The sequence below is a fragment of the Asterias rubens genome, chromosome 1, assembly GCF_902459465.1.
Source record: "Asterias rubens chromosome 1, eAstRub1.3, whole genome shotgun sequence".
Classification (NCBI taxonomy): domain Eukaryota; kingdom Metazoa; phylum Echinodermata; class Asteroidea; order Forcipulatida; family Asteriidae; genus Asterias; species Asterias rubens.
In genome coordinates, this window is record NC_047062.1 from 10,929,433 (window position 1) to 10,957,410 (window position 27,978).

The 27,978-nt window shown below is 38.2% G+C and overlaps 2 protein-coding genes across 18 annotated transcripts in view; one reads left to right on the forward strand and one right to left on the reverse strand.

The window, feature by feature from the left end:
• Window positions 1-6,561, forward strand: part of LOC117303042 (neurogenic locus notch homolog protein 3-like) — a 52,509-nt gene extending 45,948 nt beyond the window's left edge. For all 17 annotated transcript variants that reach the window (XM_033787215.1, XM_033787133.1, XM_033787379.1 and 14 more), the window contains 5 exons: window positions 372-435; window positions 1,403-1,501; window positions 2,039-2,230; window positions 3,620-3,652; window positions 4,517-6,561. In XM_033787215.1, coding sequence (XP_033643106.1) covers window positions 372-435; window positions 1,403-1,501; window positions 2,039-2,230; window positions 3,620-3,652; window positions 4,517-4,588 — 460 coding nt within the window. In that variant the 3' untranslated portion in view covers window positions 4,589-6,561. The remainder of the gene's footprint in view (window positions 1-371; window positions 436-1,402; window positions 1,502-2,038; window positions 2,231-3,619; window positions 3,653-4,516) is intronic.
• Window positions 6,562-14,726: 8,165 nt separating this feature from the next.
• On the reverse strand, window positions 14,727-27,031 carry LOC117294958. Its single transcript, XM_033777518.1, has 8 exons — window positions 26,708-27,031; window positions 22,586-22,592; window positions 22,109-22,177; window positions 19,540-19,603; window positions 18,095-18,196; window positions 17,129-17,308; window positions 16,049-16,180; window positions 14,727-15,202 (listed from the first exon to the last, which is right to left on the reverse strand). The coding sequence occupies exons 1-8, from the start codon at window positions 26,787-26,789 to the stop codon at window positions 15,074-15,076; spliced, it is 765 nt and encodes a 254-aa protein (XP_033633409.1). The 5' UTR covers window positions 26,790-27,031; the 3' UTR covers window positions 14,727-15,073.
• Between the last annotated feature and the right edge of the window lie 947 nt (window positions 27,032-27,978).

Here is a 27,978-nt window from a genome sequence, read left to right on the forward strand (position 1 = left end):
CCGGCAGTGTAAGCACATTATGTAATCCACCAGATACATACATAAACTGACAAACCTGTAGAAGTTTGAGATTGATCAGCCATCTGGTTCACAAGAAAATAGTGAAAAATCTATTTCACATTTTGACTGACATCGAAGCAAAAAAAAAACAAAAAAACTCACCGAGCGATAACTCTTAATGCAAAAATTATATTATTCATTTCTCATCAAATACGACCTTTCAGACAGAAATATTCCACGGGATGTTTTCTACTATCATCATCATTAGACCGTGTAAATCTGTGATCTTCACAATTTTTGTTCTTACCATTTCTGTAATGTTCCTTTAACAGCACTCCTGCTTAATGAAAACATTGTTTCTGTCTCTCCAGCAAACTGAAGATGTTCCTGTCATCAACATTTGGTCTTCCTACTTGGGTATTCAGAGACTTCAAGGTTTGCCCCTTTGTTTTGATTGTTTCCCGACAAAAATGTCTTGTGACGAGTTTTCCTTAAATCGTTTTGCTTCTTGAAGGCAGGTTTATAGTCGGTCACGCGATGGTCGCGTGATGTGATGGAAATCTTGACCCAGTTTATGATCGCCGCGTCAAGATTTCAATCGCGCGAACATTGTGCGACCATCACATGCCCGACTATAACCCGGCCTGTACGGTTGATTTGGATGAAGTTTGAGGCTAAGATAGATTGCAGAGTGAAGCTAAGATTGTGAGTAATCTTAACTTGCTTTAAGAAACAGAGATAAGATTACGTGCAAGTTTTAGAGTTTACAGTTTGAATGTTTGGCAAAAATATTAATTATTTGAAGATAAACTGTAAAGTTTTAGAAAACCTCCCTGGGTCTGCTTCTGAACCAAACTTAAGTGGCGGACAATTTTATGACGAATAATATGCATAGCTTTCACTATGTTGTATTTTGTAGCTGTGCATGGCTGTCTATTTGTGAAAGTTTTATGCAGTGATAGATTTAGGGAAAGGGGCAGTGCCCTCCCCCTCCCCTCTGTGAATTGTGAAAATTTGTCTAACTTTGTAGTTTTACAATGGGTGAAATATAACTTGTAAAGTGCTTTTGAAATGTTCCAGATTGAACCAGCATCTAGTGTTTACAAATATTCCCACACCCTGATCGACTTATCCTTAAACAACAGCAGAATTACTTAAATTTTGAGCTTAGAAATAAACCTTTCAATTTAGTGACCCTCCTTTCGCAAAAAAAACAACAACCATGGTATTGACACATTGTGTTGCAAACATGGTTAAAGTTTTAGAGAGGTTTCTACATAGAAATTTTCAGTCCGAAGTAAAGCCAAGGTTTACAGACACGACTAGAGTTTGCTGAGTTTGATCGGAACTTTCTTTGCCAGATGTTGATTGTTTTGCGTTATATCTTATAAACTTTGTACAGATCAGCAGAGGCAGCATTGTCGTTGAATTCAAGGTGTCAGACGTAGATTCTATGAACTCTGAGCAGGTAGATCAGACTGTCGATGAAATGAAAAAGCAGGTGAGTCAAGTTGAGATTTTCACATCATTTACTCGGAGTAAATTTGGATCTTCTGCAGACCTTGATTGCAGTCGATTTTCTTCAAATTTATTTTAGAGCGTCGCTTGGGTTGAAACCAAGCTACATGATGTTTTTCTTTATCAGAATGTTGTGTTTATTTGATTGTGGGGTGCCGTGGCCGAGCGGATAAGAGCACCTAATTCAAGCTCTGTTGATTCTGTTCAGCGGAGTGTGGGTTTGAATCCCGGTCGTGACACTTGTGTCCCTGAGCAAGGACACTTCACTATAATTGCTTCTCCCCACCCAGGGGTAAATGAGTACCTGTGAGGGCAGAGATGGTTCTTGTCATTGATTAGCTTATTGCACTACATATTTGGCGGCACAGGCTGTGTATTCACCAGGGAGCTGAGATGGTTCAAGGAATAATTTTAAGGCCCAGTGACCAGAGGTAATCATGTTGAAGTGCCACTGCGTGACAGACCTGAGCGCTATATAAGAAGCCACTATTATTATTATTATTATTATGATTCAAACCAGGTACAATCGGGAGAGTTACAGTTTGAATTTGAAGGGGAGACACTTCATGCAAAGACGGACTCCTTTATGAAAGCTCAGGTTGTGGAAGCAACTCCTGTACCTCCCAAGGAGATGAACGATAAGGTCATGCTGATAGCCATTGGAATCTTCCTGGGTGTGGTCGCTTTGGTTGTGGTCATCGCCATCATTTCGGTTAGTCATCAGGACCCAATTTCATAGAGCTTCTTATAAGCACAAAGAAACTCGGCTCAACAAAATTATGCTTACAAGAATAAGGTTATTAGCGTAAAATTTGTGACTAGTGTCCTACCTATATTTGCTATTAAAGCAGAACCTTGTCGAGCAATATTTTGTGCTTGATCAGCAGCTCGATGAAATCGGTCCAAGATCATGTTTCAAATAACACAAGAAAGGCAGGGATGGGTATTCTATAGGAAAAAAAAAAAAAAAAAAAAAAAAAAAAAAACAGACCAGTATCCCCACTTGGTGAAACCAAACATTTGCATACAATAACAAGCATGTTAAAATTTGGGCGTACTGGGTCATCGAAAATGCAAAAAAAGCCACCTTACTGTATAGGATTGTATGCTTTCAGATGCCCGAGAAAGGATTCGTTCCTGAGAAAGGCTTTATGTAATCATTTTATCTTTGAGATTGTCAGGACCTCCCAGCATTCGTGGAACATGTGGTCGCTAAACTGCAATGAAACGGTTGCCAGTTGATGGACTCTTGGAAGAGGACCCGTACAAGTCCAAACCAATCGAAAACTTTCAGGGAAACTAGCCAAAGCAGGCAATAGTACCCAGTACACTCAACGGGTAAATCCACTGGGGCCCCAAAACATTGGTATACCCAGTTTACATGGATAAGAAATCTCATACCGTTATGAATTCAGACTTGTTAAAAAATTGCCGTTATTTTATCCACTTATAAAAAAACCTTGCTCTTTGGACCTTGTTCTCCAGTTAAAAGCTCATGAAATCTAGGCCCCCAATTGGTTTCCAAGAGTTTGTAAAAGCCGTCAACATCCCTCCTAGTTGCGGATATATTTTTCAGCAGTGACTGTGTGTATTGGTCTGCTATATGTACCTCTTATACTAGCACAGAATAACGGGAAGCACTTCACAGTCACATATATTTTTGAACCTATAGCAGTCTGGGTACTCCACTACGAAGGGTTAAACCTCCCGCTGGATGTTACCTCCATTTGTACCTTTGTTATAACATTTTCCTTTACTATTATATAACTGCTGTTATTTAATGTGTGTTTCAAGTTGTGCAAATGGAAATAAACCAAACAAACAAACTTAATTGAATCACTTGTGGGTGATTTCAGGTACTTATAAAACATGACAGCCATTAGAAAAAACTGTAAACTGGATGGTAGCAAAGTGGAACCCTATTATTGTGTTTCTTGTGGTCTTCTATGCGTGTAGCTCATCCAGAAAGCCCTTTTATATTATTGGTGTCACTATTTTTCTTTCCTGTTTTCAATCTATTGTTTGAGATTCCAAGGAAGTGTCAAGCCCTACACAATCTGGCGACAAATTTTAACATTTTTGTTGCCTTCTCTATTTTCAGTGTGTTATGAAAGGAAAGAAGGAAACCAAAGAGGTAAGACCATTGAACAAAAGTTTTGAGACGTAGGTTTCTTTAGGTTTGTACACAAACATATGGTAGGCTTGTTAAATCCGCCACGGGTATTCATAAAGTACTTTAAACTATATCTCTTTTACATGGTTTGAAATTATGTAAGATCAATGATATTTTGTCCATATTCCAACTTAATCTTGGATGTCAGATTTTTAACAGCACTTTTTAGGGCTAGGTCTTTTTATGCTCACGTTCTAAATTGCGAGGTCAGCGATGATTTTGCTTTTTATAAAAATACTTTAATTGATAGAGTTAAAAACAGTTTTAGCTTGCACAAAGATTTTTCGCTGCGGAAATTTAACTCTGACTTTAAGTACGTAAACTGCATCAACCATGGCATTTGTGATATTTTCTTGAATGTGATGATATTGGTACTATCGGTCCGCTACTCAGACTGTTCTGACAATCCTTTTGTTTCATGCTTTTTCAACATTTTATAAATCTTTTTATCTTCTCAATTTTGGGAGGTTTTGAGGAAATAAATAGATGAAAATTGACCCAATTCACCTGACGTCATCATCAGAATAATCTTAGATGCACCATATTGGTGGGCAATGTCTCTGCGCGTTATTCAGTGAAGTGCGCATTTTAGGCGACTTGGCATTTACACGTAAACCTAATTGCCCACCAATATGGTGAGCGTAGCATAGTCGCCGCGTGTAACGTGCGTGCAAGGGGTAAATATAAATAGATGCGCCTACACAGGTTCAATTTTAGGGTTCTAGTCTATAGTATAGCTCTATGGTGTTTTTTAGCATGTCAATGTAGTTACTCTGTTGGAATTAACCTGTATTTGTCCTTCATTTTTCTCTCTCTTTCTAACAGAAGCAGAAATCTGAGAATCTGGAATTCAACGATTATTCTGGAAGTGTGGTTGCTAAGGACTGGCAACAGTGAGAATCTGGAAGTCACAACTACCTTCATTGTGGGTCTCTCTGAATATTACATCTTTTACATTTTAACTTTTTTTAGATGAAGTTAGGTTACTTCATATTGGTAAGTATTGTAAAAATGTCTTTCAGATTTAAAGCAGCTTTTTTCCTCCCAAAAGAGTCTTCCTCGTAGAATATATACAAATTTGTGACATTCCACAAATGAGTTCAAAATGGAAGATAATTATGTTTAAATTGATCCCATTCTTGTTGGAATGTCCTCAACTCAAACTTAGAATAATTTTTTAACTGAAATATTTGGTATAAAACAAATTTATATATTTTTTAGAACTATATATTTTTCTAGCAGACATCAATCTCTTTTCAATGAAAATTTTAATTTTTATAGCAGCAACTTTACCCATAATTTGACAGTATATATATATATTTGTTAAGAACTAAATTTGCACATTTACTTACAACTACAGTGGCATTTTAAGGTTTGTACTCCATGCTTTTTGTATGAAGAAATACTTAAATTGAGAATTGAAAAAAATTATGAATTCTAGTGATATACTTAAATGTAGTGAGGGGCATTAATGGATTTTTGTGTCTTTAAAAAATTTCAACTAAAGGATGATCAATGCCTAATGAATCTGTGTCTGTCATCAACCCCCCCCCCAAAAAAAAAAAAGAAAGAACACCTCCACAGCAGACTTAATACCAGGTAAGGGTTAGGGATTAAGATAATTGATTGCTAGCTAGACTAGCATGCACCCCATTCCCTGCCTAACGGGCACGTACGGACACGACCGAGTATTTGCGATAAGGTCTTATCACCTGGTAACTCTGCTGCTACCTTATCTAGCGTTCCTTAGTCTCCCATTCAAAAAGAAGACGCAAACATTACGAATGGCCTTCCCAATGCTACACTCTGAGTACTTCCACGTCAGGTTAACCCTGGTCTGGGTTTGGTCAGCACACACCAGAGTTGACCCTGGTCCTGTTTCAGTCGGCCCTTACCAGGAGTCTATGTCAAAATGACATCAAGTTCACTCAAGTTCACTGAACAAGACCACACACCACCTTTCATCATGGGTTCTCAGGGATGAGATTGGTCAGTCTTTTGTCTGATTTCAGATGTGTTGAAAGTCTACGTGGTAATAAAAAAAAGCTGTACTTTTTTTTCCAAATTAAATAAATAAGACGTGCTCTTTGATCTACTTCTCTAGCACCGAGAATACTGTTCTCTCAGAAGCTCCTTGGAATCTAGAACTCCAAAGGGTAATCAAAAGGTTGAAATGCCATCATTTTAATGTATCCCCTTAAGAGTTGAATCACAGTTTCAGACTTTGTTGTCGGCAATGACTCTCATCCTTTGGGGTTTCAAGAACAACACTTTACAAAATGGCGTCTCAAGAGAATGGGCAAATTGGGTGTAAAATTACTGTAAAAAAAGATTGTTAAAGTTAATTTTGAAAAGTTGAAAGTTAACATGGAGCTATATTGGTCATCTCAAAGAAACAGTTTGAAAGTTCGTTCTCTTTCTACGGTCAGGTTTCAGAGCGACTTACTGTGTAGTCGCATTTGACCAGTACCGAGTCACTTTTCGTCGTTCTATATAACATCGTACGCATTTGAGCAACAGTGATCCTATCTCGACTATCAAACAATAAATCAATGTGATGAACACACACAGAACATAAATTGAAATCAAGAGGTTTTCATTTGCCTGAAAGATACAAAGCAAATCAATATAGGGTGTTATCAGATAATGAAGCAAAAAAAATATTTTATCTGATTAGACATATTTGAAGAAAAAATAAAATAAATATCAGATAAGATTAGATTAATATATGGCCGCTTTGGTAATGGTGACGTAAAAAATAGAAACAGATATTTTATATATGCCTTGCTAATTTTAATTGTGTTTTTGTTTGCACATTTTCAACTTGCTTAGATGCAGCTGTAGTGGATAATAAAAGTAAAAGCATTTTACACTGGCATTTATACGACTTTCCTTTATTCTTCACTAATTAAAGAACATAACATATTCGAAAGTTCAAATTTAAGTGTTCTGTTAAAATCCCCTATTGGCCACTGAGTTATTTTTTAGTAAACTCTGGTGAGATGGAAATTTAAGTGAAAATCTGGCCCGAAAATCTGCCGTCTATACGTAGGTATAGGAGTAGTGGGTCCAGTGGACCAATCCAACGGGGTCAACAGTGAAGGGATCCGGGAAAGTGCCCATGCTAGTATGCGATGGCCAGCGTGTGGTACGAACAAACAAAAATGCGTTCCGTCGACTGCAAGTAAGGTTTTGCACGGGGGCGGACACAAATGCATATGCAAATGTGTCCGGGCGGACACAATTGCATTATGCAGCAGCGTCCGGGCGGACACGACTGCATATGCAGAACCGTCCGGTGATAGTATTGCACAGAGGACATAATTGCATGCGACACCGGCCTCCCCACATTCTAGACTCACCCCGTAAAGATTAACGATAATGGTATTTTCTTTGCTAAGAAGCAGCTTTGTTTTCACGGGGCAGAAATACAACTACAAAAAACTTGTAAGAGCATCCATCGCACAATCATGTTCAATGGTGACCCACTCTGTGAAAATGGGTCATATGTCGCCCAATGCGTAATTGGGGGTTTAATGTGAAGAAAAAAAGGAAAAAACACAAATTATTTTACTTTTTAAGATTTATATTTGCATGGTGAACCTTTAGAACACCTTTAGGCAATACAATTTATGATGAATTCAAAAATTTTGTGATCATACTTCAATACGTCAAAATTGTAACCTTTTGCGTAATGGTATTTTAAAACATCACTTTACTTGTAATTCGTTTTTAACCAACAATTATATACTGGCTAATTTCAAATGGGAGTAACTCGGCAAAGTGATACACCCCAAAGCTTAGACATACCAAATACCTGCTGCTGGTGTGTTCTTACAAGCCATGCATATTACTCAATTTTTTAATTTGTCAACATCCGACTCATTTTCACAGAATGTTCCGCAATGCAACTTCGTTCATAATGATCACTTTTACTGACGTCATAGATTTGGTACGCGCACGCGCGATGTTACAGCCATGCAGGAAAAACTTGCGCGTATGATGCTCATGTGTTTTCGCAGATGGAACAACATGGGCCTTACTTCATGCAAAAAAGTATGAGGAACGGAAGGTGGAGAATGACTATGCTTTGTTGAACTCATGGATAACCAGCCACCAAGTATAAGCCCAAAGGTAGGCAAAGATGACCGGTAACTAGGGCTTCTGTTCAGCTCAGGGTCAAATTTCATAGAGCTGCTAGGCGCAAACATTTGCTTAGCGTGAAATTTATTCCTTGATATAAACAGGATTACCAACCAATTTTCCATTTGTTGCATATTGCTTGTTACTGGTATTCAGCTGTTGTTTGCTTATTCTGAAATCAAGTACGTGGCAATTTGGTTGGTAATCCTACTTTTTATCAAGGAAGAAATTTCATGCTAAGCAAACTTTTGCAGCTCTATGAAATTGGGCCCAGGTAGTTTTTAAGTTTAATACTTTTTCCACAGACACCATGCAAAATATACCAACCATTATAAAGTACCTTATAAAGGTTAGATATAGTAATACCAAGGTAGAAGAAAATTAAATGGTTAGTAAGTAGACAAATGCATGTGGATGTCTAAAGTTACATCTAACTATGGGTGTCTTGCACTGATCTCCATTATAATAGAGATCAATGTTTTCTGGGTAGAAGAAAACGACACCATTTGTTATCATGTGCGTCTAAATTTATATTGCGGAAGCGTGAACGCTATTATATATCGAGGCCCTAACTGAGACATAATTTTAAGATGTTATAATTACGACTTTAATTGTATGTCTTTCTCCCTAATAAATGTCCTGCCTTGCTTCATATTATTTCAATTTTAATGAATTAAGGAAGTAACTTTTTATGAAGTGAAGTGTTAAAACGGCCGGTCGAGTAGTCGGTATAGGTCCACCGTATGATATTGAACAAGCCAGTGGTTCAAATCAATATGACGTTTAGTTCACTTTCTTTTTGGAAAATAGTTCAATATGAGAATAAGTTGCAGCACACAAAAAGATAACATAATCAAAAGCGAATAAAAGTATACAAAATTAACATATTATTAAAGCAAAATATGCATAACTAGGAATGAACTATGTACGAGAAAGGAGCGAGAGCATGAGGCTGTTTATAGTAAGTCGAGCTAGAAAACGGCCTTTATACATACATACATACATACATACATACATACATACATACATACATACATACAAACAAACAAACGAACGAACGAACGAACGAACGAACGAACGAACGAAGGAGCGAGCGAGCAAGCAAGCAAGCAAGCAAGCAAGCAAGATAGCAAGCAAGCAAGCAAGATAGCAAGCAAGCAAGCAAGCAAGCAAGCAAGCAAGCAAGCAAGCAAACAAGCAAACAAACACACAGCGAATCACGAAACAAGGATAAGACAGACAAGATGAACAATGACGTTACAAAATGCTAAGAAACATTGTATCAGGCTAACTGAAGACGACAAAGTTGAGGATGCCTTTTCCTTGTAATGTATTGATACGAGTTCTTGTGTTTCTCCCCACTTCTTTATTCGAGCAGCCTCTTCATGGGTACAAGAACCTGATCCTAGGTCAGGTTTGCCGTCTCAGGGATAAGTCTCAGCAACCAACTGGATCTTCATCACCTCAAAGCAAGACGTCCGTCGAGAGTTCAGACGACAGTGTGCCTCTTCATGAAACAGTTCTCAAGGTCTCGTGCCATCAGCAATGGCAAGAGGTAGACTCTGTACCAACTCGTCCCTCAATAGATGTGAGGTGTAAAGGGACGAGTTGTCAGGCTGAGGCGACTAGGGAGACCGCAACTCAAGATAGCAACAGAGATGACAAATCAATGGTCAACTGCCAAGCACAGTTGACTCAGACAGATTCCCTCGAGGAGAATTCAATCGAAGAGAAACAGGAAAGATACATCCGTGATGCGTTGCTTCTTGATGATGCAGACCAGGGGACAAGGCGGAACATCACAGAGAAGACATCGCAATCCACTGGTGATATCGGTGGGGGTAGATGCGAACCATTCAGCGATGCTTCCAAATCTTCTCACCATTCTTTACCGACGATACGCGAAGGGCAAGATGGCGGAAGCAATTCGGGAGCTATCGCCACAGGATTACCCCTGAATCTTCGGACAACACAGGGACCAGGATTAAAAAATGACGGCAGCAATATTTCAGTCGTGATAGATGACCCATTGACGGTGGACTTGCTCTTGGCAGAGCAGGGTCAACTCTTTCACACTGGCGAAGCTATCAGGACAAGCATTGAGCTCATGCGAGATGCTAGCTCCGTGGACAAATCAAGGAATGTTTCCATCATTTCCATGACGCAGCAAGTCGAAGTTGCAGTGCGTAACCGAACCATCACCGAAGCTTCTATCACGGCATTCAGTGAGAAGGTGACTGAGAATAGGTTTGTTTATTCCTCTGTATCTACAGAGACAAGAATCGCCCCGCGGTCAACTAGTACATTAATGAAAGAAGGTCGCAATTTAAGACAGATTCTAGGCAAAAGGAAGATCTCCCGGGAAAAGCACGTTCGATTCGCCGACGAAGTCGACAATTTGAAGCTATGCGCGACCGCGTCGTGCCGAGAAACAGCATTGCCTTCCGGGGTTGAACATCAATACAGGATAGATATTACACCACTGCGTGTGGGTACACCTCACACAGACGTAAAATCCAAAGGACGGGAACAACTTGACCAAAAGGGCTATCGAAAAGAGTCTAGGATTGAGTCGGCTCACCTAAGTATAGCTCAGGAAAGTACAGCTGCTCAAGATGTAGGCAATGGTGCTGTGCGCGTGGATTCTAAAACAGACCCTGAGTTGGGAACTAAAGCATTCGGGATAAAAGGGAAAACACAACAACAAAATAAAATGCCGATGATACCCACTCTTGATCCGTGCTCCGCGGCAAATGCTTTGGGGTCTCTGCCCAACAGAGCAATGCCTTCTGGAGTTGATCATCCCCACGCACACAGGAAAGACATAATACCACAATATGTAGGTACACTTAGTAAAACTAAAAGAAGACAGCAATCTGATCAACAGAGCAATATACGTTATCGACAAGAGGCGAGGGTTGAGACGGTTCACAACAATGCTCAGGAAAATGCAATCATTCACCCCGGAAACCCTCAAGATGTAGGCAACGATGCTGTGCGTGTGGATTCTACACCAGACCCTGAGTTGGGAAATAATGCTTTCGGGATGGACGGAGTCGAAGTGAAAGCACCTGATCAGCAAGAAAATACAATACCGAGGTTACCCACTCCTCGCTCCTCAGCAAATGCTTTGGGGTCGCTGTCCATCAGCAACAGATCAACGACATATGTGAGTCCCGCAGTTGCAACAAAACATTCGTCTCTCAGCAAACCCGCAGTCCCTATAATTTCACAGTCAGCAGAGAACGCCAGGTTTCCCAAGACTGATAGCGTCTCTTCGGCAAAAAGGAAAAACGGAAAGGCAGGAATTACGGTGACATCTTCTTTTGAAAAAGTTAATACCCCATTCAAGACGAGACGTGTGACCACTTCAGGTGTGAGAGCCGCAGTTCCTGCTGTTCCAAATCGTGTTTTACAGATAAGTAGATCCGAGCCGGTTACTTCCCGTAGACCAAGAAGGGGACAAGCCCCGATCAGCCCAGTCTACAGGAGACATAAATGTCACAACTGTCTCTCTTTCCTGTTCAGACTGGGTGTAATCGTTCTTATATTAGTCTTGGTTGTCCAGGCTCTTGCGTTCTTCTTGGCCCTAGGCTTTGTCACAGAATGCGACTCCGATAGTGTGTTAATCTCTCCGCTTTGGGGTTTTTCGTGGATTCAGTTTGACGTGACTCCATTAGCTTCTCTAGTGAGGCAGAATTTGCTATTGGTTAATTACAGGGCTCCACCAACGTAGAATCGGATCAAGAATTAATGTCTTTGTACGAAATAATGCTGTACATTTTTATACCATACAATCGAAAAATTGATCGGTCTGTGATACGTTCTGTTCGGTTTCAAACAAACATTTTATTTGAGTGAACTGGCAAATTGGGTTATCAGCACCATTACATCGTTTTCATGCATGGCATCGTAACTTGGCGCCTCGATCGTACCTACCTACGAAACTGTTACTGCGTTTAACTTTATACGGCTGTGAACAATAATCCAGCCGGTAAAACTGATGATCTTTTATGTTAAAATAACGCTCGACTCTTTCATCATGATGGTTTCAAGGAAAAGTCTCCTTTTTGAGATCATTATAAACCTGTGGACAATTCAAGTCGTTAAAAATAGTGTCTGTCGTGGTGATAGCGAGACAGCTCTCTCGCAAATCTCGCGAGACTACTGTTCTGTGCGAGACTGCTGCTCTCACCTAACGACTACTTTGTGTGCGTTCGTTTAGCTTCCCTGGGTCTACCCCGCGGTGCTCACTCGGGTGAGCCCGTGACAAGAGCTAAACGAACGACCACTCACCGCTCTCATAGTGACGTCGTTTACCTGGGGCCAGCCACCAAGTGACCCACTCCACAAGCAGGGCACTGGGGGCTGACCTGGGTGAGCCCCTAGAATGACGTCAAAAGCTATTCGAACGCACCGGGGCAGACCGGGGATGACCAAGGGAACGCACCCTGTATGTTCTCTCATGAAGCAGCAGTCGCGCACAGAGAGCAGAAGTCTCGCGAGATAGTTGCGAGATCACCGCGACAGACATTTAACGACTCGACCTCCACAAGTCTCAGTTCATTATAAAACAGGTGATACAACTTATTTTCCTCATCTTAAAGACAATGGACACTGTTGGTGATAATTGTCAAAAAAACAATTCCTCACTTGGTGTATCTCAACATGCATAAAATAACAAACCTGTGAAAATTTGAGCTCAATTGGTCGTCGAAGTTGCAAGATAATAACGACAGTTCAGATGTTTGATTTTGTGACCTCAAATTCTAAATTAGAAGTCTCGAAATCAAATTCGTGGAAAATTACTTCTTTCTCGAAAACTACGTCATTTCAGAGGGAGCCGATTCTCACACCATGTTATCAACTTCTCCCTATTACTCGTAACCAAGTAAGGTTTTATGCTAATAATTATTTTGACTAATTATCAATAGTGTCCACTGCCTTCGTGTTTAATAGCGTCTTACCTTTTTCACATTATCAACGATAAATAAAGACAGAAAGTCAAGTTCATTCGTCAAAAGGTTACTATCAAATTATTGATATAATTTTAATAAAGATCCTCTCGTTTTTACAACGTACCATTCGTGTCCAGTTGTTTATCCATTTGGTTTTACCAACTTACAATTACTGATGTTTCATACTGTGTTTGTCAAAGGTGTTTGACTAGTTAAGTTAGTCATACTCATGATCTGGATATAAAATGTAGCTGCTCAAAAGTTTCACATTTACAGTCTTTTGAAATCATAATATATGGTAATAATATGTGGAAGCTTAAAGCGACGAAGACAAACTGAACTGCCTCCTGCAGACCGTCTTCCAAAATCGACCACTTTTACTATTTAACTAGTTACATGTTTGTGTCAGTGGGTCTATTTACAATACAGCATTGAGTTCTGTCATCATTTAAGTGTTTTGAAACAAATATTTCCCAAAAGAATGCATTCAGTTGACTCATTTGTCGCAATTTTGGGTTCGCTTTTGGTGTCGTATGTAAAGGCAGTGGGCACTATTGGTAATTACTCAAAATAATTATTACCATAAACCCTTTCTTGGTTACGAGTAATGGAGAGAGGTATGGTATAAAACGTTGTGAGAAACAGCTCCCTCTGAAGTGACGTAGTTTTCGAGAAAGAAGTCATTTTCCACGAATTTGATTCGAGACCGCAGATTTAGAATTAATTTAAGGTCTCGAAATCAAGCATATTTTGAAAGCACACAACTTCGCGTGAACATGGTGCGACAAGGGTGTTTTTTCTTTCAATAATATCTCGCAACTTCGTCGACCGATTGAGCTCAAATTTTCACAGGTTTGTTATTCTATGCATGTTGAGATGCACCAACTGTGAAGATTGACAATTTTAATACCAATAGTGTCCTGCCGTCGATTTCACAAAACTCTTCTTAACTTAAGACGTATCCTAGGACTTAGGACGAGTCCAAACCCTGCACTGTAGCACGCAGACCTTAAGATTAATCCTAAGGTAGGATGAGTTACTCGTCCTAGCTCGAGATAAGACGAGTTCTAACTCTTTGTGAAATCAACCCCAGTGTCTTTAAAAAGTACCGATTTGGATTAATTATAAGACTCACTGCGAAAAAAAGGGATAACATAGAAATTGTTATCAAATCACAACTCATAATTTACAGCTTAATTGAAGAGGTATTAAATCTGTTAGGAACTATGTTGGTCATGATAGCACTAAAGTTTACACAGAATCTTAACGTTAGGCTTATGGTGAATATAATCAATGCATACCCTGTGTAAAAGTCCGTTATGAAAATTTATGACATTTTAAGTCCAAATATTATACATTACTTAGTCATACCCAACTCATTATGTATGGCAAATTATCAAAAACAAATCACGTTTATGAGGTTTGAAGTATAGGTTAAGTACTATCAATATTAAACCGAGATAATTATTTAAAGAGACTACGATAGTGTTTGGCACATTAGTTATTCTGAAAATAACCCTTATAAAAATACTGTACATACAATATTTATGATATAGAATAACTGCATGGCGATTTCACATCGCCGAAAGAGCGCATGGAAATTTGACTTGACTAGTGCTACAAGAAATCGCATGCCTCAAAGTGAAATTAAAGATGCTTTGTCAGATGTTTGTCCCCAATTATTAAAAAATAGATTTTTTTTGAGTGAATGGTATTTCAAAGAGTATCACCCGCTCAAACGATAAAGTTCAACTTTTACTTTAATGGTCAGGAACCATGACAACAATTTAAAACGTTTCTTATAAAACACATAAGAATTGGTCACTTGATATATTGTCGGGATCCCGACAAAAACTTATTTTGAGCACTTTATTTCACTGCTACTAATAACTGGCGGACCTTTTCAAGCAATGGCTGAAATAAAAGTTTGTAACTTTCTCGACCCCCATCAAAATACCCATTGAACTTTTAATCAAAATCGGCCAAAAATCTGACATAGCATCTTTAAACTACGTTCTGCAAACCAACCCCTCCCCGCCCCAATTGAAATAATGACGAAATAAACCGATTACAAAAATAAATGTTTTAACTAAGACTACTTCTTGATAATTGACCCATAATCGTCAAATGCCGAGTAACAGCCAGGTATATGCAGAAATTAAACCAGACTATTTTTAAAAATATATATAAATATTCTTTAAAAAAAACAATTCTCATCTAAATAGCGTGTAGTAAAAGCAGTACAAAAATGATATTTACGAGGAGAGAGTTGTTCAACTTTTTACAAGAAATTAAACATGTGTTTAGCGGGTACTGCGTAGTTGTCATGAATGAGCTTGTTGTAGAGTGTATCCCGATCTTGTGTATGGGCGTATCGTGATGAGGCTATGCTGGACTTTGGTGTGTGCGGCTAAAGGAAAAAAACACAACAATTATAGCATGTATTAACTTTTTATAATTTTATAGGAACACGTTGCCTTTATAGGAACACGTTGGTCTTTGAAAAGCGTTTGAAGCCGTTTGTTATGAAATGCAAATGGTTAGTTAGACAGATAATTTAAAAGTAGGATATAATAATCCACACAAATATGCCTCGAAATTGCACGGTTTTCATTTGAGGTCGCGATGAAACACGGTCGGCCATTTTGTGCAGTCTAGACTCCGTTAAATGGCCGACTTTGTTAGTTCGCGACGTACAAGGAAACCGTGCAATTTCTATTGATACTTGTGTGAATCATTATTATTCTACTCTTAAAACATCGTGTTGGTACCCACTGCTAACGCATACATTGAGGATTCCAATGCCTCTAGTCACCTTGGCTAGCTCGGTGGTCTGGTGGTTAGACACCACGGCCCAATTTCATAGTAAGCGCTGCTTAACGGTAAGCATTCGTGCTTACTATTGCAGAACAAACATTGCTAAGGTGCAAGCGTATTTCACAGGTTAGCAGAAAATTGTTCGTGCGGTAAGCGGCGCTATGAAATGGAAATCGCGCAGTATATAAGCACAAAATCAGCCGCTAAGCACCGCTATGAAATTGGGCCCTGCTCAAACATTGTACAGGTCGTAGGTTCGAATCACTTGTACCCCGAATGCAAAAAATAACATTATCATAAAGACACTTTCTTTCTTTTCTTGTATACTTAACTATCCCCTCTAAAATTCTCTGGTGAACTCCTCAAATTCTCATAACACAGGAAGGACTGTGAGGGAGGGATGTTTATGGGAGGGATGTTTTTTTCTCTTCGTTCTTACCCTTAGTCCGTTGTTTGTTTCTTCACTAAAGAAACCTGCATTGTCCCTGCAGAGTGACGTAGCGCTACCCCGCGGTAGATTGGTCAGAGGTACTTCCACGTCTCGTACTTTCTTCTCCCCTCTGTTCATGCACTAAACAAAATAAGAAGCAATATATTGTGACTAAAATGCTGGGGGAAAAATACCCTTGTCACACGAAGTTGTGTGCTTTCAGATGCTTGATTTCGAGACCTCAAAATCTAATTATGAGCTCTCGAAATAAAATTTGTGGAAGAGTTCCTCTTTCTCTAAATTTATTTCGTTAGAGGGAGCCGCCTTTTCTCGCAATTTTTTTATCAACGGCTCCCCAATACTCGTTACCAAGTATAAGGTTTCATGCTAATAATAATTTTGAGTTCTAACCAATAGTGTCCACTGCCTTTTAAGGAGTAAAAAAAAAACATTACAAACAATACTAGCCCTCAAGAAACAGCTTCTTAGACTCCTATACACATCCCTTCATTCATTCATTCAAACCTTCATTTATTTCTTATACTTCATGAAAACAGTAAAAAATACTGACGATGACTAGAGCAAGCTAGTCGAAACGTTGAGACCAATTCAGAACTGACTCCGCGGCAGTACGGCATTACGATCCTATAAGCTAAAGTAGTAGTAGTCCAGTCTAATTTCTATACCATCCGCCCTGGTAATAGTTAAAAGCAGGACAGTTCTTTTCAGAACTGAGAAGTCTCCCAAACCTCCGTTTATCTACTCCACGGCAGTAGATTAAAGCAAGACAGTTCCCTACGAACAACTCTACCTGGCAAGTAGATACACACATGGTGTTACCGCAAACCAATATACAGTAAAATACATTTTCTTAAAGGAGTAAATTATCATTAAAAAAGCTATTTAACAACGCAGAGAAAAAAAATATATCATCTGGAAGCCGAGGCTTATGTTGAGATGCCTGGGGACAGACAAATATAACAGAAACAGGGACAAGAACGTACGGACAGAGACATGAAACATACTTCTTATTGTGACTGATACTTTCTTCTGTCTTATCTTTATTGTAATAACCATGTAGCATCTTACCAGTAGTTGTATTGAGACTGTGAATATTGCAAGAGCCATCATTCCGCATAGTACTGCTATGATGATTTCAGGCATATACTCATGCCATATGTCGGATATGCTTCGCACAATAGACACTGTAGTGGACTGCACTTTGTACACGTTCTCCATGAATACAAAGGCGTAGTTATCTGTCCGGAGCTGTTTCAAACACAAACATAAACATAAACTTAAAAACAGGGGAGCTTGTAAAACAGGCAATTAATTAGGCAAATAAAAATTAAAATGTGACGATTTTTAAATCGTTAACAATTTTTTTAAGTTGCTTTAAAACCACTGGACACTATTGGTAATAACTCAAAATAACTGTTAGCATAACAACTTACTTCATTTCATGGTAACAAGCAATGGAGAGCTGTTGATAGTATAAAACATTGTGAGAAACGTCTCCCTATAAAGTAACGTAGTTTTTGGTTTGGAGACCTCGCAATTAGACTTTGAGGTCCCGACATTAAGCATCTGAGCTGAAAGCACACAACTACGTGTGACAAGGGTGTTTTTTCTTCCATTATTATCTTGCAACTTCGACGACCAATTGAGTTCAAATTTGTACATGTTTGTTATATTGAGAACAACAAAATATCGTATTTACCCCAATAAGGTTACCAGCGAAAGTACCTTGTTTTATTTACCCTTTTGGCTGGTGTCATGCTTGTCCGAAATTGCTTAACCAATATGTTATGCTTAGCAGCTTTACGGAAGTTTGCCACAAGGCTCTACTCTATAAAGTCTATTAAGCACAAAAAGCCATGTACAGAAATATTTGAGTAAGTAGATACCGGGTACCAGCCAAAAATTCAAAATGTTTGCATTGTTGCAACTGGTGCCCTATAATCATTTCTTAAGAAATTGGGCCCTGCTGGCAAAAAGACCGAAAGTCAGCGTATACACACATGATCTAAAAACGAAAAGAACCTTTAAACTCACACTTTGCTCCATTTCATTCCTGGACTTAATCTTAGCATTACTTGCAGTATTGATTCTGAGTGTAAAATTCACTTTAATACGTCCCGAAGTGGTCTCGGTCACCTATTGGAAAGAAAATAAAGTCACGAAAAGTTGTAAACAGTCACGAATAACAGCCTTTACTGTTAACACTTACGGAGCCAGTGATTTAGCTCTTTGACCAGGGCCAAATTTCATAGAGCTGCTAAGCACACACATTTGCTTAATAGCATGACATTTTTGTCTTGATAAAAATAGAATTACCCAACAAATTTCCATGTGATTTTCTGGATAAGCAACCAACAGCTGAATACCAAGTAACAAGCAAAATGCAACAAATGGAAATTGGTTGGCAATCCTGTTTTTTTCAAGGAAGAAATGTCATGCTAAGCAAATTTGTGTGCTTAGTAGTTTTATGAAATTGGTCCCTGATGAGCAGACGGTGCCGTGCACCGTGCCCCCCCCCCCCCACACACACACACGGATGGAATACACATGCAAAACTTCAGTCTGAGGTGGGATTTGAACCAGGGTCCAAGAGGTAAAAGGCAGGGAAAGAAACCACTGGGATGAGCCAGCCCTGGTATGACGTCAGTCTCCACTGCCTTTCACTACGTGGTATGCAACGGAGAAATCCAGCGGGTTTATTTTTATTTGTTTATTTTAAATCTTTAGACATACACAATAGTTACAAGTTGTATAGGGGCTGTCAAGGTTAAAACAAAAGTATAAAGCTGTCATCAGAAGATGTGTAAAACCAGACCCCTGCCAACGATAAAAATATAATTATACAATATAAAAAGGTGATTGCACCGAAACATTTTAAAATCACACAAAAGAAGTCATTAAAACACAAGCAAAACCAGACTATTGAAGACAAAAAAACTACACCCACAACAAAACACCGCAGCGATAAGAGGAAGGGACAACAATTAAAAATAAAAAAAACCATACAATGGACTAAAAACCCTTAAAAAAATAAAATAAAAAAAAGCCTCCCCAAACACCACCCAAAAAAGCACAAAGACCCCTTAGACAAATATTAAAGAAAACAACAATTAAAACCACGAGCCCTATTAACATACTCAAAATTCCCCCCTCAGCTTCATACGAAAGGACTTGTACCCCACGTGTGTGGATCATTGCGGTCTACTTTTACAACATCTCTTTACCTATATGCATTTTCTAACAAACCGTTACATTACGCTTTTCAAAGACCAACTCGACCGATCCAAGGCAACGTGTTCCTCTAACTTTGGCAATAATTCGGAAGGAATGTTTATCTTGAAGACTGGTGTACATGTATTTTGCTACCAGCGAGCTTCAGGTTATACGAATACATACTCTCTAAATTATGGTATAAATCCTGAATCTAATATCATTGCTTGGAAACAAGATAAAACGTAATTTATCAAAGCTATACTTGCCTGAAGTAAGAATACTTCTGTCTGTGAGAAATTAAACAGGTCGATGATGTCGGCCAACAAGAAACTGAAATAAGAAGTGACAAAATTGTTATTAAAGACACTGGACACTATTGGTAATCGTCAAAGACTATAGTATTTACAGTTGGTAATCTCAATATATGCTTAAAATACAAACCTGTGAAAATTTGCGGTCGTCGCATTGCGAGATATTAATGACAGAAAAAAAACACCCTTGTCGCACTATGGTCACATAACGTTGTGTGCTTTTAGATGCTCGATTCCGAGACCTCAAGTTCTTAATCTGAGGTCTCGGAATCAAACTCGTGGAAATTACTTCTGTCTCGAAAAATAAACTCTAACTTCAGAGGGAGCTGTTTCTCACAATGTTTTATACTATCAACCTCTCCCCATTACTCGTAATAAAGAAAGGTTTTATAGTAATAACTATTTTGAGTAATTACCAATAGTCTCCACCATCTTTAAGCATAATCAACAATTTTTTGAAGTATTTTGTTCATAAAATGGGAAAAAATATTCAAACTATAAGTTTTCGTTACCGCCAGTAAAAAATTACAAATACAGATTGTAAGTAATACACAATTGATGTTTTTTATGTTTCATCCGTCACCGGTTTTAAACAGATTGTTGAAGGAACTAATAACTTTTGTTCACAACTTAACATAAAACACATGCAAGTTCGCCGCAAACAAAGCTAGTGTTTGAAGTGCTAAAGGAAGAAAATATTTAAAAACCTCATGCAACTGTGGGCAACTGTTGGCCTATACTTCAAGACAAAATAGTATTCTTTTAATCCTCCCTTGAATTATTGTTGTTGTTCTTTTTTGGTCGAATTTGTTAATCGTACGTCATCATTTCTGCGGCTTAAAATTGTGGGTGTTTTCTAACAGCAACCCCCCCCCCCACCGTTGTGCTCTAAGAAATAAGCTTTAAATGATAAAATAAAAACCCACATAGTTCACATTGGTTTACGCACCAGGAGTTCACCATTTGCACATCAAACTAGTTCTACACATGACCGAGTTTGTTTTGTGTGTTATGAACAGTGTACCTTCACGTTTACAGAGTTCAAGGGAACGCTCACAAATTCCGACATAAAGGATTCATTGTCATAAAACACACCGTTTGAGAGTTATGGAAAACACCTATAACCGCCCACGTTGTGCAAAAGTCGAACATTTTTACAAAATGGTGGTTAGACCCATAGTGAGTTGCTTCATATAGGATAGGGATTGTACTTTTAAACGTGAACACAAACCTACCAGTAGAAACACTGGTTGTGATCATACTTTTTGTGTGTGATTTTTTATAATCTTGCTTATTGTAGATGCATAAAGGAGGTGAGGCACTGCAAGGTGGGCTATCAATATATATTATTTGGTTCGCGGTAACACCATGTGTGTATCTACTTGACAGTTGTTCGAGGAGAACTGTCTTGCTGTATTCTACTACCCGGAGTAGATGCATAGTTGTTTAGATGCTTTTTTTTATGTTTTCTATAGTTGTTTGTCATTGTTGCTGTGGTCTTGTTTGTTTTGTTTTCTCTCTGATGTGTGATTAAGGGTCCCCATGTATCATGTATGGGGCTGCGTGCCTGTTCTCCCTTTTGCGCATTATTTTGATTTTTGTGCAATGACGGTAATAAACTTAACTATCTAATTAGTTTTCACAGTGTCCATTACTGTATAAACGTATCATTGTAAGCTTCGCACCCACTGCCACATTCTATAGTCCCTAAAACTAAATCAAAGTTTGGAATTTTGGCAGCTTGGATTTATTTATAAAGGATTGCTATAAAGAGCTGACAAAAAAAAAACGGTAGCAGAAGTTCATGTTTTGTGTGATGAACCACATACGTAAAATGACCAAACTGTGAAATCTGGGCTTAATCCGTTGTGTGAGAAAATTGTGAAAACCATTGCAGAATTGTGAAAACCGTTGCACAATTTTCAGCATGTAAACACAATCCTCAATTTTGGTTGTAACAACCGAAGTCAGCTCTTGCGTTTTTGTAAGTTTTCAGATGCTGTCTTCTCGAGATAGGCCTAACGACTTCATTTCAAAGGGAAATATTTCACAGAATGTTTTCTTTTTTTTAGTATGAATTTAACAATAAGTATAGCTTTCAGACTACACTAAACTAAACATTGATGATTTGTATACCTATAAATCAGGCATGATCTCTGACAACTCCACAATCGATGGTATTTATGGTCTGCCATTTTGGGCGGCAATTTGAACTATAGATAATGGTGTGCGCCAAAAATACCCACAACAGTGACACATGGGAAGTAGACTTCAAAAATTGCGCAAACAATATTTATTTCGATTGATGATGCTATGTAAATATGGTCTATACTATACAAATCCAATGTTTCGGTGCTTTATCCTTGTGGTTAGGATGGATGTTGCATATAAAATGCTGAATGCACCCAACGGTTATTTTGAGAGCGTTTTAACAATACTTTGTTTTCCCGATCAAAAAACACGACACAAAAACAGTAAAATATCGTCTTTTTTAGTGAAAGAAAATAAACAATTTGAATCTTACCTTTCGAAATTATCGACATTTTGCGCAATTAGAGAATAATTTTGTCGAAACTCGAAACTAACTTGTGTTCTGCGAACAAAAGATAAACAAAAAATTAACATTGTTACAGCTAATTTAAATGTAAATTAACCTTATATCTCCAACCTTGCCACAGGTATAGGTACATTTGGTTGTCGTAGATTCATGTGTTTCATTGGATAGACCGAGTGAGAGTTCACAACAGTATTTTAATAATTATTATTGTATCATCATTATTTCCTATCGGGTTTTTTCACCCAGAATATTGTTTGATAATAACCTCAGTACTTTCTGAATTTAATTAATTTATTTCCACCCAGGTTTAGGTTATTGTCTTTATCTCGATGGATTAATTACATCTGTTAATTAAACTGCCGTTGTGGACAGTGTAGTGTCATTGCTTTTACAAACACTCTGACGATAAACGCAATCTAGAATGATATAAGTGTTAATACTTACTGCGCTTCTGCAAAGCGATGTCACATGAAGCGGAATGCGAGAGAGGGAGAAAGAAAAACATTCAGGATTTAATTGTTTGGAAAAATAAATAGGGGAAAAAAAGAAATAAAAGTCTAGCTGCAATACACGATTTGATTTCATGTGCCGACCATAAACCCACTTGCTTTACTGCTTTACATACCAGGCACCTCTCAAAGGAATCTAATAATATTTCAACTTTCAAGATAGTTTAGACATAGAGCAGGACGATTCAAAAATTCAATCAATCTTTGGTTTAGATTATACCAGACTTTCGAGTCAACTGACTGAGTGAAGGTAGGAATTGATATTCCTCTTAAAGCCATTATACACTATCGGTAAACAGTATTGTCCAAGTCCCACACTTCGTGTATCACAACTTATATATAAAACACAAACCTGTGAAAATTTAGGATCAATCGGTCATCGGAGTCTGGAGAAAATAACGGGAAAACCCACTCTTGTTTCCACACGTTTCGCCGTGTCATGACATGTGTTTAAAAGAAATCCGTAATTCTCGCTATCGAGAATTGATATTGTTTTAATGTCAAAAAGTAAAGCATTACGTGGAATAATATTTCAAGAGAAGTCTTTCACCGGTACCTTCTGTAAACCCTGTAAATTATTTGTAAATCTGTGAAAACAAAATTCTGTACCGAAAGTGTATAATGACTTTAAAAGATGGAATATCATAGGATAAAGAAATGTATGTTCGTTGTTTGAGAAAAAAAAATGTCAGAATAAATCATAATAATAACACAAGTAGTTGTTATAAAGGCCCTTTATATTGGATAAATTGTTTTTTGAAGAACAAAACATGTTTTGGTTTTGAGTATACGCATCAGATACACATTGGAACCAACCCGTGCACACGTCAACTTAAATGGGACCAATTTTAGTGAAATATAACATGAAACTATATTTTATATTATGTCAGGGATAAAAAAAGAATTGTGCACGGATGGATATAATCAGAATTCTACCTCCATGTTTCAACTGACGTTGACCCATAAAATAAGCCATTTGGTGGTCGTGGACACATGGGGCAATTCTTTTTTTGGTAAAATTTATATAACACCCAAGCAGATCCTTGCCATTTGATTGGAGGATTGTCCGTCACGTGATTGCAAATAAAAGTACCATTGCACGCTGAGTCACTCATCGTGCTTTTTCGTTCCATCCAAAAAGTACCATTGCACGCTGGCCCAGCGTGCAATGGTACTTTTACCAAGTAAGTTTTTATGCTAATAAATATTTTGAGTAATTACCATTAGTGTCCAGTTCCTTTAAACCTATAATGGTGGCTGGTTGTACATACATGAATTGAAAGTTTGCCAAGCGAAAACTAAGGTATACTGCCTCCTGGTCACCTGCTACACCATTAAGCATCATCATTAGGTTCATGCAAGGTCACTTTGATTTAATTGTGGATAAATCGATTTTCGCTGTTCTAATATGCTATTACAATAAATTGGGTCAATTAAATGGTTAAACACAACCGTGAAGACAACACATTTCCTAAATGTACGTATATGTAATCGCAATTGAATACAAAAGAACGAATGTACTGAATAAATCCCTTACCATCCCAAATCCACCTTACCCAAATTTGCCAACATGACGAATTCAGAAGGAGTGAGTGTTGTAGGGCTAAATAATTAAGACAGCTAACTGGGTCGGAATGCGGGCATTTCAATTTTATTATCTATCCAATCAATTTGATATGGAGTGGCGTAGAACGAGGGTAGTGAGCATTGGGGTCCATGTTGGCATAGTGCGTAGGGGTATCGTACTATTAACAGACCATATCACTTGGTTTCACAATTATTGTAAAAGTGCATTCTGCTGTGTTTCATTTCAGGTAACGTATTAGACCTACATCTATTTACCTTGGTCTGTGTGAATCATTATTACACTTTCATTAGTCAAAAAGCACATAAGAAATGAAGAGCAAGCTTTAGATACACCCACACTCTTCAAAATCAAAAACGATAACAAATTTACAATCCACAAGATGTAAAACTATTTCTACGTTTGTGTTCAAATCATGCCTGCATGAAGTCCCGGGCTCTCTGGCTCAGCGGCTCTTTTGTGAACATGTGATGTCCAAAGTATAGATCTACTTCTTAAAGACACTGGACACTATTGGTAATTGTCAAAGACCAGTCGTCTCACTTGGTGTATCTCAACATATGCATAAAATAATGTGAAAATTTGAGATCAATCGGTCGTAGAAGTTGCGAGATAACTGTGAAAGAAAAAACACCCTTGTCACACGAAGTTGTGTGCTTTCAGATGCTAGATTTCGAGACCTCAAGATCTAAATCTGAGGTCTCGAAATCAAATACGTGGACAATTACTACTTTCTCGAAAATAAGTCGCCTCAGAGGGAGCCGTTTCTCACCATGTTTTATACTATAACTCTCCCCATTACTAGAGTTTTATGCTAATAAATATTTTGAGTTATTACCAAAATACTAATAGTGTCCACTGCCTTTAACTCTGTTCACGGGTCGGCCATTTTGTGTGTCTGTCATGAATAATGTACGTAAGCAAATCAAGGCTGGACATGAGTAAGAATAGTAAAGAGAGCACAAACATGAACCTCTGTTACAATGTGGACCGACATTTACCACAGAGAAGGGACATTTTAATTCAAAGTAAGTAGATTTTGTTCTGAAATCCCTTCGTCTCCCTCCAAGGACACTGAATGTTTTGATTGATAAAAAACTTTTATTTTAAAACTTTATAATGTGTTCCAACAGTTTGAAGGAGATATCATGAGAGGTCACTTCAAACAGTCATTCATGTCGGTTGTTTTATATGCTAATACATGTAGTTGTTTGTTGTTTGTTCGTTTGTTTAGACAATCTTCCTTCCAAGGTATTTCAACAACAGCCATTCTCTCATACAAACATGGCTTAAACGTCTATGATTATGAATAGCACAAATCAATACATATTGTGATTCAGTAACTAGACGACTTGTTCGGTCAGTGTGAAAACAACAGCTAGCTTTGGTTATAGGTTTGAATGAACATTTTCTTGACCTATCAAGCCTAAGCCTACGCCCTATATACTGACCTTTTGGCCTACGCCCTTTTAGCACAAGCAACTTACGCCCACGCCTAATGGTGACCTGGAAACACACAACCTTTGTTTTCTATGGAGGGGTGGAGGTTCCCTCTTAGATAACAGTACCACGCCCATCTTAACACATTGTATTAACTGTATCGAGGGTGTTACAGTGGCAATACTTTAACGTCAATTACTCATCATCCATATTCGACACTTTCTATTCAGTCTGAGTTCTTAATTCCTTTCAAGAATAGGATAATAACCAAGCAAGCAAAAAAAAACAACAAACAAACACCCCAATAAACAAACAAACAGCAACTACAGCAACAAATGTACACAATATTTCGCAAAGTGATTCAGCAACATTTATCGCCACAACCGAGTGGTCGTTTGATATGGACAGTAAAATGATAAACTTGCCAAAAAAAGGTCAGTAAGGTTGGTAATCATCGAAATCAAAAATCTGACAAACTTTGCTTTTTTGATAAACTTCCGTATCCTGCCACCAATTGTTTACTCATTTTTACAAAAAGGGATATCTCATTGAGGTAAATTCGATACTATATTATTTCATATCGAATGAAAAATTGGTGGCGTGATACGGAAACTTTTCCCAAGAACCGGGTTTTAAAATTGACACATGGGTGTTGTTACTATCTACCGGAGAGAGAGTAAAACAAAATAACATCTATATGGTATTAAAATAACACAAGTGTTGTTTTTTGCAGAGGTTGACACTGTTGAGGTTCATGAAAATCCGAAATGCCTCTTAAACCTTATTTAGATTTAAATATAAAAAATAGTTCTGCTTGGTTTTTTGGTAAGGACATCGACAAAAAGTTAACAACAATATTTTTTCAGTGCAGCTGTTTGTTTGTTTGCAGTTGACCACAGTTTGGGCTAGTATGACATAATATTCATATGTCAGGAATGATATCTCAATCAAATTATTAACTACACAGCAAGCGATTTTAAGTACCATTTAATAAGTACCCAGAGTTAATGACACGGACACTATTAAACTCACCTGTTGTTTGCAGTATAGTAGTGGCAAATAATAAAGTTATTAACGTCCCAAAGTGTACACCTAGGTTCAGCCACCTTCCCATCTTATCTCAGGAACCAGCGTTGCATAATTTCCAAGAAGAGCATCACGGTATTTTAAGATGATCGAGATGATTTTGTTTGGTTTAATAGTTCACGTTGATTTCTTTTTTAGACGGGAGTTAGAAGTGCATACGGCTTCTACACACAGTGTGTGTACATGTCATGTACATATTGCGCTGTTTTATTTCCGTCAGTACATCTGGATCCATGTACAGTCTGGAACGTATTTTGTGTATACGTACAACTCCTGCGGCTCGCAATTTGCTTTGTATGACGTTTGGATCAATACGCCCTACGTTGTGCATGCATGGGCAACTTTCTATTGTCAGATACTTTCTATTCTATTTGTGGTAGTGACTAACGCAGTGCTCACATCGAGTGACACCTAGTAACACTCACTGCAGCAGACAGCGGGCAATGGGTTCAGGGTGAATATGGGGTTATGTCACCTTGGAAATATCCCTGACAGTTTCTTAAAGGTTTGAACTTTTCAGATTTGAAGGTTGATGTCTCTACATCCAAGCGAAAGGTCAATATATTGTTATCATGTTAATAATAGTATAATATAATCAAGTACGGTCAATGCCACACTGTACTGTGGTCAGCAATGTACTGTCAAGGTTCATCCCACTTTGCCGCCCCACAAGCATAAAGGGGGAAAACCCTATGAGGCAACTGGTATTTTAAGAATGTCTAGTTCTTAAGATCTTATCATAAAAAATAAAAAGTTGACAATGCCAGAAACGCCGGTATCAGGCCTACATGGTGAGACGGTTAGTGCCAAAGAACAAAAACTAGCTGCATTTCTGCCGTTGACGGCGTGCGTCAAATTGACTATACTTTGACGTCATCTTTGGAATGTTTCTTTGTCATTGCAACAAAGTGCCTGAACAAAATTGAGCTCCAACAAGTGACGTAACACAAATGGTGACGTCTAGGGGCTTTTCGAGAGTATTTCTGAAAAGCACCAGGGAAATGTATTCAAAACTAATTATTGTTTACCATTCGTGTAGTTCACACTCTCATGTGAACCAAAGTTCCTTCAGTTCAAATGAGATTCAGCAAAGACCACTTTCTTTGCCGTTTTTCGTTCAAACTGGTCTGTGCAAAACACAGCACCGTGGACTTGCGGCTTTACTTCCCATCCGAATGATGAAGGAGTGTCTTTCTCAAAAACAGAAGTGCTTCGAC

Bases quoted from the DNA above. Each gene is read 5' to 3' on its own strand.
- LOC117294958 (XM_033777518.1), bottom strand. From the start codon at position 26,789: ATGGGAAGGTGGCTGAACCTAGGTGTACACTTTGGGACGTTAATAACT. The intron at 16,181-17,128 runs GTAAGATGCTAC...TATTTTGTTTAG, and splicing joins CAGTCTCAATACAACTACTG to TGCATGAACAGAGGGGAGAA. The intron at 15,203-16,048 runs GTAAGAACGAAG...TTTTTCCTTTAG, and splicing joins AAACAAACAACGGACTAAGG to CCGCACACACCAAAGTCCAG.